The sequence below is a fragment of the Siphateles boraxobius genome, unplaced genomic scaffold (assembly GCF_051911475.1).
Source record: "Siphateles boraxobius isolate OS27281-9 unplaced genomic scaffold, OSU_SipBor_1 90, whole genome shotgun sequence".
In the NCBI taxonomy this organism is placed as follows: domain Eukaryota; kingdom Metazoa; phylum Chordata; class Actinopteri; order Cypriniformes; family Leuciscidae; genus Siphateles; species Siphateles boraxobius.
The window spans coordinates 382,954-392,500 of NW_027509220.1; the positions used below are offsets into that span (position 1 = coordinate 382,954).

The window sequence follows — 9,547 nt, forward strand, 5'->3', positions numbered from 1 at the left end:
TTCGGCCGGGTCCGAGTCTTTCGTTCTTCCTGTCAGTCCCAGTTAAGAGAAATTATTAGTTCTTTTTTTTTTTGAGTCTTCGGGTTTGAGTCCTTCGTTCTTTGTCACGTGACTTGTCACCGTATTGAATAGCCTACTAATTCACAACCTTTTTACAAACAAGCACGTAGTTAATGTATAATATAATAGTAGTTAATTAATGTATAATTTATAATAAAACACACCACAGACGCACAAGAAACATTTAGAAAAGAGACGGACAGGGACAAATAAAGGAACTTTTATTTTTCAGATAATGTTTATGGCACATAATTTTGTATTTTAATTCCTAAATATCAAACAATATACATTCAGACGCAGTCAATAACACGAATCTAATGTTGTATTTGATGCTAGATACCAGCGGTCAAGTGACAAAAGAACGAAGGATTTAAAACCCGAACTCGAGACTCGAAGAAAATGAACTAATCAATTTTCTTTCCGGTACTGACAGCATAGCCTATATGGGACTGACAGGAAGAACGAAAGACTCAGACCCGTCCGAACCCGAACTCGAGACTCGAAAGATCATAATCATTTCTCTTTCCGGCCCTGCTGTATCACACACGGCATGGTCGGCCCAGCAGACAGATCCGAGTCAGACACTGACGAGTCGACAACTAACGTCTCGAGACACGAGAGGAGAACTAACCTGATAAATATGAAGTTGCAAAGGAAAGAAAGTCTCGGATCAGGAGGTGAGGTGAACCAAAAGAATCAGTCTGCCATAGCCTGAACTTAAGACCCAACAACTAATCAATTAATAAAACATTTAGGTTTCTTATAATTTGGCTTTGGCAGCATTACCCTATAGTTTATTTTTATTCTTTTTTACAACTGTAATCAACATCCTCGTAAGTACTAGATGTGTTGGGATATTTATCATGCCATTTTAATTATACAGTATTATACTGAAATGAACGAAATGACTCGAAAAAAGATTCGTTCATTTTGCTGAACGAGACTCAAAGATCCGAGTCAGTAAAATGATCCGAACTAGTGCACGCCACTGCATACGGGGTTTAATTGAGATCAATTAAATATTCGGGTTATGGTCGGGATAAGGTCACTATTCGGGTTTCTGAAACAATAGGAATAACCCGTTTACATAAGTGAGCAGAGAGATTTACTCCTGTATACATGGAATTGCAATATCCCGATGTAAACAGCGACGCACGGTTAGCGTCTGGACGTAGGGACAACCTTAAAACGCAATATGCGTCATTTCCGATTCTTCTTCCTGTATCCAAAGACAACAGCAACAGCAGCAGCACGCGGGTAATGAATAGTTCGGGGCAGATAGCGATCGCCTTTGTTTGCACTTTGGTGCTGGTAGTACTGACCTCGCTCGAAATGTATGCTGTGCTGCGTCTCGCCATGTTTACTTCCGGTATACTGCATGCAGGTTTTTGTGTGCGCCGAGCAGTTCCTCTACTCAAAAGACCAAAATTCCTTGCCAATAGAACATGCGCAGAACACAAATCATTATGGGGATATGCCGATACGCGTTTACATGACCAAAAATTCGGGTTAGAAAAGGGGTACCCCAGGGATCATATCCCGGTTTTTAAAAACCAGGATATGAGCATATTCGGGTTTATACCGGTGTTTACATGGCCGTGTGTGACCGGATTATTGCTAATATCCCGGTTTTGAACGGGTTATTGGCTGCATGTAAACGTAGTCAATGTCTGCCATCGTGACCTTTGCAGAGACATCTGGAATTAAAACCAGCTTAAACAGAGTCAAAAAGGACAGATTAGGGTTTTGTTTTCATCAAATGTCCTCTTAATTTGAGAGCCTGTACCAGACGGGTGATTCTTTGAATCCAGACAATGCAATTCAGGCTAACAGGGCACAGAACGATCCACGCTAATACAGCAGCTTATGTTCAACCTTTTCTCCCTTCACAGAATCGCTTGTGCACTGGACATAAAGTCTGGGAGTTTTCAACACCGGATGGGATTTGTAATTACTAGATAAGGATTTTTAAAACTCGCTCAAATTCAGTACAATTTGCTAATGAATCATTCAGTAAAAAAAAAAAAAAATCAAACATCACTATGGCTTGTGAACAAGTTTAGCCTAACTAGAAAATAATAATACATAGAAAACTGTATATTTGAGAGAAAAACATTTCCATGACTTTTCCAGGCCTGGAAAGCAGGGAAATGATACATTTCCTGGTTTTTGCCTGACCATGGAAGTCCCAGAGAGTTACGTTTGTTGTATGAAGATGTTTACACACTTCTGAGAGCCTCTCTTCCTTTCTGAGTGACACACGTCACTAATGCTTATACAATGTTCAGGATAAATAAATACAAATCTGTACCATAATGTCAACATATCATGCAAAGAAAAGGGATTAATTCAAACTAGTCTCACATAGCCAGATCTATATAGTCTGTAGTCTCAAATATACTTTATAATCAAACTGTATCATAAGTGTAACTTGAATTACTTCATCTGTTGACATGATCCCGGTGAACTGCAGATTTTGTGCAAACATTTCCACATCGCTATGATCAGATACTTTCTTAATTGTTGTCATTTTTGTTGTTTATTTTGTTATTTGAGAGGAAAGTGTTCAGCACATATTTACATATTCATCTAAACGTCGCTCTCAGCAGTGTGGACGGCGTCGAGATGTGTGTTAGAAGTATACTCCAGCAAAAGTATTTCTACTTCTAAGCAAAGAATGAAAAAGAACTTCACCATCGAATCACATTCAGTGTCCTTTATGTTAGGTGTGCACGAGTGCTGTAGTTCACTTAACAGCCACCGGTGTCACTAACAACTAGGCTTTCTGAATTCTACATACAGCCCCTTTAATAAGAATTAATTAATTAATTCAGAAACAAATATATTGCATTAACTAACAATTACTACTGTAACCTTATTGTAAAGTGTTACCAAGAAATTAATATCATTAAAAATAGCAAGACACCAGAATCTAGGCAATACATTTATTCACATTGTAAAAAAACCTTTGAATAAAAAAAATACAACATCAGTAAAATTTGAGCATCTCACTGTCCAATGCAAAATGATGAATTATGTTGAGTTAAAAAACCTGGCATTCGTTCAAGCAGTCTGTTGTTTCCTCAGTATCTCCTCTGTCTGGGACTGAAGACAGTGCTGGGGTCGCTGTCTCTTTCTCGTTCTTTTTCCCGCTCTCGCTGACTGTTCGGTGATAAAGGCGGCTCAACGGCAGGCCCTGCCCGTGATTTATCGCTTTTAAAAAGGTCACGACCTGTCCTTAGAATCTGCTCCTCAATTTTTCTGTGGCGCTTCATGTCCGACAGCACTTTGTCCAGCCGGGCCTCGCGTCTGACCGAAGAGCGGGCAGAGGAACCTGGAAATGAGACCAAAGAATTTAATTCAATTAATTTATTTTGTGTTTGCCAATGTTACCAAATCTATACATCGCGGGAAAATATGTTTATCATACCTGGTGTCCTGCGGCGATTGAGAAAAGAGTTCTTGGGAGTTGCCATAGTCTGCTCTTCATCAAAATCAAATTCAGTTGGTGTGAGGGCCCTGCAACACACAGAAATAGATACGTATATTTCACTTGTTTAAAAATGGCCTTGCCTACTGTGTATAAAAAATACAATAAAGAACATTAATATTGTGAAATATAACTATTAAAAATGACTTTTTAAATGTAATTTCAAATTCTGATGCAGCGCAGAATCTTCAGCATCATTACTCCAGTCTTCATTGTCACATGATCCTTCTGAAATAATTTTAATATGATGATTTGATGGTTAGGAAACATTTCTGATTTTCATTTATGTTAGAAGCTGATTTTTTTAATTGTAAAATATTTCACGATATTTCTGTTTTTCAAATGAATAAATAAAATAAATGCAGCCTTGAAGAGACTTTTCAAAAACATTAAAAAATTCTTTGAAACCTTTGATCGACTGTATACACACACTGCCATTCAAAAGTTTGGGATCATTAAGATTTTTTTACATTTTTTTAAAAGTAGTCTCACCAAGACTGCATTTATTTGATTAAAAATACAGAAAAAAAGTCATATTGTGTAGCATTATTACAATTTAAAATAACTGTTTTCTATATGAATATATTATAAAATGTAATTTATTCCTGTGATGCAAAGCTGAAATTAATAACTATTCAGCAAGGATGCATTAAATTGATCAAAAGTGACAGTAAAGAAATGTATAATGTAACAAAATATTTCTATTTCAAATAAATGCTGTTCTTTTGAGCTTTCTATTCATTAAAGATTCCTGAAAAACATTGTACTGTTGAAAAACTGTTTTCAAAATTGATTCTTGAGCATCAAAACATCATATTAGAATGATTTCTGAAGGACCATGTGACAGTGAAGACTGGAGAAATGATGCTGAAAATTCAGCTTTGATCACAGGAATAAATTACATTTTTAAAACATATTAGAACAGAAAACAGTTAGCCTATTTTCAATTGTAATAACACTTCACAAAATTACTGGCTTATTTTTGTTGTATTTTCAATCAAATGAACGCAGCCTTGGTGAGCAGAAGAGACTTTTAAAAAACATTTAAAAAATCGAATCAATCCCAAACTTGAACGGCAGCGTATACTGTATATAGACATATTTCCATCTTGACTGTATATTGAGACTCACTTGAGCTCATCCTCCTCTTGTTTGGCATCCTGCGAGTCTTCTCCACCTCTCTCAGGTGAGGGCGTGCGTGGAGGGGTCGGAGGTCGTCGTGGAAGAGCGACCCACTTCAGCTCGAGCGCTTCTCCTTTAGACAGGAGCTCATACAGGCGTTTGATCTCCTCGGGTGGAGGCATCCAGTTCTTCGAGTCCTCCATCTCCTCATCACTGTAAGGGATCTCCCAGTCCTCCGCATTCTGCACCAGCTTCCCTTCTCCACCTCCATTCATCTCTCCATCTACGCTTATTCCCTCTTTCTGCTCCTCTACATCCATGGCGTCTTTGTCTCCCTCTACATAGAAGCGATTACAGTGTTCATATATGTATTATGACTAACAATATCTCACAGAACACACTTACACACCTAACAAAAAGTATTGTGGTGATACCACGGTACTTTGATATACAGCCTGGATGGTACTCCAAGGTACAATAAGTAAAGAATATAAAAAGCATGATATAGAGCAGGGGTTTCTATGTTTCAGATGTCATGGACCCCCAAATATGATCGCTATCATCTTAAAGACCCCCATTCTAAAATTTAAAAGCCACGTAGTTTCTTGTATAAAAGCCTAGTTTGTTACTGCGAAAACCTTTATTTCAAATGTCTAAAATATTATTTGGAAAACATTTCGTTTTTACTATTTAGTTTCCTGCTCATTATTTATCATGGAAGCTTTAAAAAACAATAAAAAGTATAACAGCGGGTAATAGCGTAAAAAAAGGGTAATAACGACTTTAATCCTCACTTTCCCCCCCTCACAATTCTGAGAAACAAATGGCAGAATTGTGATTGTGAGATAAAATGTCACAATTGACTTTTTTATTCAGTGGTTAAGTAGTTGACCAGTAGTTTCAAGATGAAAACTCGCAATTGTGAGTAAAAAAAATCAAAAATTGAAAAAGTCGCAATTAATTATTTTTTTTAGATTGTTTCCGACACATAATAAAATTTCTAAAAAGACAATTCTGACTTTATAACTCGCAATTCTGAGATAAAAAGTCGCAATTATCCTTTAAAATGTTTTATACAATGGTCTGTCTAAATACTCGATTCTGATTGCCTTAAGTAAGCTTCCATACTTAAGTAAACTTCCAGTACTGCACTTTTAGATGCAATATTAATTTATTTATTTTAATCATATTTTTTGACACTGCTTTTCTCTAAACTTTTCCTCGCACTCCCTTGTAGCCCCCAGTTTTAAACCCCCTGGGAGACAAATGTGAAGCGCATACTTGTGTCATCCTCCGTTTTAGTATCCTTTGCGGTTTCAGTCGTCTTCTCGTCCTTTTCTTTATCCTTTTCTTCCTGCTTTTCTGCAGTTTTGTCCTGTTCACACACTCCCATAGACTCGACCCGCTCCGCTAGAGAGGACTGCGCCTCCTCTGCCGCCTGCATCTCTGCACACCTGAGGAGAAGCAGACGCTGCAAACTAATGATTTTATACTTCAAAAACGAATATAATACTTATAATAAACTCTATATAATATTATAATATTATGGTTCTGTGTCAATACATCATTTTCTGTCAAACGTTAGTTCCGCGCTTTGAGGGCAGACAGGGTTCACTGAGCATCATTCAGAAACATTCAACACAATTATTTATATTGCACAAACATGAAGAGGCGGAGGCAAACTTACAGTTGTTTTCCCACCAGTTACAAACTGCTGCGCGGAATAGTAGAACGCATCAATGTGCTTTTATTTAAAAAAATAATACTGCATTAGTTTTCATGCCCTGTTTATTTCGGCGCCTTGACGTCATTCGTCTCATGTCCCGGATGAGAGGATCCGCCCACAGCGCCACCACGCGCTCGAATGACCGTTACACACTTTTCTGGAATTACAGTGTTTATGCTACAGACTACAGACAGATATCATGGTATTTCTTAATATTATTTTAATATAGGATAAATAACATAGCAAGACCCTTTATTTACAGATACTTCTGTTATTAGTTTTTAATACATGTCGGATGCATTTACATGATAGCTAAATTGCACTGTAGTAACAAATGTTTCTTGTAATGTTAAATTATTTTCTGGGGGAAAAATATTTCTTCGCCACATTCCTTATTATAATGTCTGGCTTTATCTCCACGCCACTGCATTTCAGAAAAGAAAAAGAACCGAATTCGATTTGTCCGATTTTTTATATGCTGTTAATTTGTCATACAACGTTATTTTCAACACATTTAAAAAAAAATTCCATACGAGTCGTTCATTTTACTAGATGTAAAAAAAAAAAAAACTAAACAAATTATTCTTGTTATATTATTTGTATATCATTTGTGAATCAAAAAGACTTTTAGTTTGGCGGAGGTTTCCCATAATTCCATCAGAGAGGAAACAGATTGAAGCGGAGCCGCACATCATCAGAACTAGTACAAATCTGCGATGAGTTTTGAGTGGCCCTGGCAGTATAACTTTCCTCCATTTTTTACGTAAGTAAATCCATTTGTCAGTGACCGCAGATGGAACAACTAGTTTCGTGTCTACAATATTGTCTGAATACTTTGCTCTATTGTAAAATATATACATTTGTACCGTGAATAATGCTGCTGTTTGCATTCCGCTACGGAAGTAATCCAGTCACCACAGTTGACACTTCAACTTCATTACGCACAGTTCAGTCTCGCGACGGATTAAATCAAGTATAATTATGTTTTACAATACTTACAGTTGCAATGTGTCAGATAGCATTTAAATGCTGTATGACAGTAAATGCTTAGAAAGGTGAGGGGAAGCTAGTGCTGAATAGCTATGTTTCTGTGATTTGCAACAAAATGAAATTTAATTAAGTTAAAATTGCATTATATAAAGATTAAAGAGTACCATGCTTAGTGGAGAACCTGGAAATATTTGGACATTTTGGAAATTGCCATTTCCTGGTCTGGGAAATTTATTGTAATCAGTGTTGGGGAAAGTTACTTTTAAAAGTAATGCATTACAATATTGCGTTACTCTCCAAAAAAGTAACTAAGTACGTTACCTAGTTACTTTTTATGGAAAGTAATGCATTACATTACTTTTGCGTTACTTTTTCTCACCTGCATGGGCTTGTTTGTTTGTTTTTTAATAACAGCTAAAACAATCTATTTTTGCCAATTGTTAAGGCCCTTTCACATCAAAAGTTAAATGAATAAGCCTAAGTCTGAAGGAAATGCATATTTACTACTGTACAGTAGATGGCGCCGCTCAAACAAACCTTTCAGCTGCTGCTGTTCTTGATTAAATAACAATAGGATACAGGAGAAGGAAGTTCAACACACTTATTTCTAAACATAATCTAAAGTCATTTTTGCTTATTAGTATGGTTGAATTAGATCATTGTAGGTCAGCAGCAAAGATATTGGTTAATAAAGTGAGATTAAATACATAAAGTATATTTGTGTAATTTAACATAGTTAATTATAAAACTTTTGCACAAAATTCTGAGATTGCATTTGACTGTTTTTATTCATTTTGAGGAATACTGAATGTTTTTGTGCAAGTGAGATGAGTAAATGCATGTTCAATGCAAATGCACACAACACCTCACTTTATTTCTCTCAACATGGGGACAGGAGAGCTGTCAGTCAATAAATGTGAAAAAGTAACTAGCATTACTTATTTGAAAAAGTAACTCAGATATTTTGTTGTAAATTGAAAAAGTAATGCATTACTTAACTAGTTACTTGAAAAAGTAATCTGATTACGTAACTCAAGTTACTTGTAATAAGTTACCCCCAACACTGATTGTAATACAATTGTGACAACTTATGGATATGAACACAGTTTTTTTAATACTCAGCCCTGAAGTTTCTCTATAAGATGATTCTTAAAGAGTTAGTTCACCCAAAAATAAAAATGATACCATAATTTACTCACCCCAAACTGTCCTAGATGTATATGATTTTATTCTTTCAGCCAAACACAATCAGAGTTATATTAAAAAAATATCCTGGCTCTTCCCAGCTTTATAATGGGAGTGAATGGTACCACAGATTTTGAAGCACATCCATCCATCATAAAAGTAATCCATGCGGATCCAGGGGGTTAATAAAGGCCTTCTGAAGTGAAGCCATGTGTTTGTGAAAGAAAAATATCCATATTTATAACGTTATAAACAATAATCACCGGCTCCCGGGAATGGCCGTACGTTTGTCTAGTTCCAGCAGAAGAGTGACCTCTTACCCAATGGAGTAAATTATGGGATAATTATCATTTTTGGGTGAACTAACACTTTAAAAATGCGTACATATTTAGTAATAATTTATCAAAATAAAATAGTTACATTATTATGTAGTAGATGATCTGGTTGGAATTAATTTACATCAATACATAGTTCCCACAGGCCAATTAATGTCACGTGACCTCCCCGGAGACATAATGCTTTTATGGCATAAGCTGCTGTGTTTACAAAGTTTTACCAGAGAATGTCCTTTTACAAGCAAATTTCGAATATTTCTTTCTGTTTATAATGTTACGCAAATCATGAAGAGACAGTGAAAGAGATTATAAAGAGACTCTATTAACACAAGACAGAGAGAGGTACAATGTGAAAATTTCAGTCATAAATGGTGTGGATCCGTATGCGCTAACGAAGGAAGCACTGAGCAGTGATTATGCAGCTTTGGCTCGGATACAGTATTTTCATGTCTACCATTATCTGGTATTAGCTAGGAGTTTTTACACATGTGAGCAATTCCGAGCCTGGAAATCACTGGAGGCGTATAATCCGTTTGCCGAGGGTTGGGTTGGTGACGTTTGCTCAAGTGCAATGGGAAAGTAGTCATCATAGCGAAGACTATCTGTCCATTAAAAAGCCATAGCCTGCACAACTTAATT

General features: G+C 36.3%; 2 protein-coding genes across 3 annotated transcripts in view; one reads left to right on the top strand and one right to left on the bottom strand.

Annotated features, from left to right (window-relative positions):
* Positions 1-264: 264 nt before the first annotated feature.
* Positions 265-6,501, bottom strand: pagr1 (PAXIP1 associated glutamate-rich protein 1). Of its 2 annotated transcripts, none has more exons than XM_077224671.1 (5): positions 6,360-6,501; positions 5,954-6,126; positions 4,682-5,009; positions 3,491-3,579; positions 265-3,394 (listed from the first exon to the last, which is right to left on the bottom strand). In XM_077224671.1, exons 2-5 carry the CDS (start codon positions 6,114-6,116, stop codon positions 3,144-3,146), a joined length of 831 nt encoding a protein of 276 aa, XP_077080786.1. In that variant the 5' UTR covers positions 6,117-6,126; positions 6,360-6,501; the 3' UTR covers positions 265-3,143. The 2 variants fall into 2 exon arrangements, with proteins under 2 accessions (XP_077080786.1, XP_077080787.1); XM_077224672.1 differs by having other exon boundaries at positions 5,954-6,143; positions 6,360-6,498.
* Positions 6,502-7,049: 548 nt separating this feature from the next.
* vps25 (vacuolar protein sorting 25 homolog) overlaps positions 7,050-9,547 on the top strand; it is a 9,052-nt gene continuing 6,554 nt past the window's right edge. Inside the window, exon 1 of the mRNA XM_077224675.1 lies at positions 7,050-7,161. Coding sequence (XP_077080790.1) covers positions 7,115-7,161 — 47 coding nt within the window. The 5' untranslated portion in view covers positions 7,050-7,114. The remainder of the gene's footprint in view (positions 7,162-9,547) is intronic.

What these genes read in the sequence shown, in the direction of transcription:
- pagr1 (XM_077224671.1), bottom strand. Translation starts at nt 6,116, where the DNA reads ATGCAGGCGGCAGAGGAGGCGCAGTCCTCTCTAGCGGAGCGGGTCGAG. An exon ending in TAAAACGGAGGATGACACAA is followed by an intron (nt 5,010 to 5,953) that starts GTATGCGCTTCA and finishes GCTTCTATGTAG; the next exon opens with AGGGAGACAAAGACGCCATG. An exon ending in CAATCGCCGCAGGACACCAG is followed by an intron (nt 3,395 to 3,490) that starts GTATGATAAACA and finishes TCTCATTTCCAG; the next exon opens with GTTCCTCTGCCCGCTCTTCG.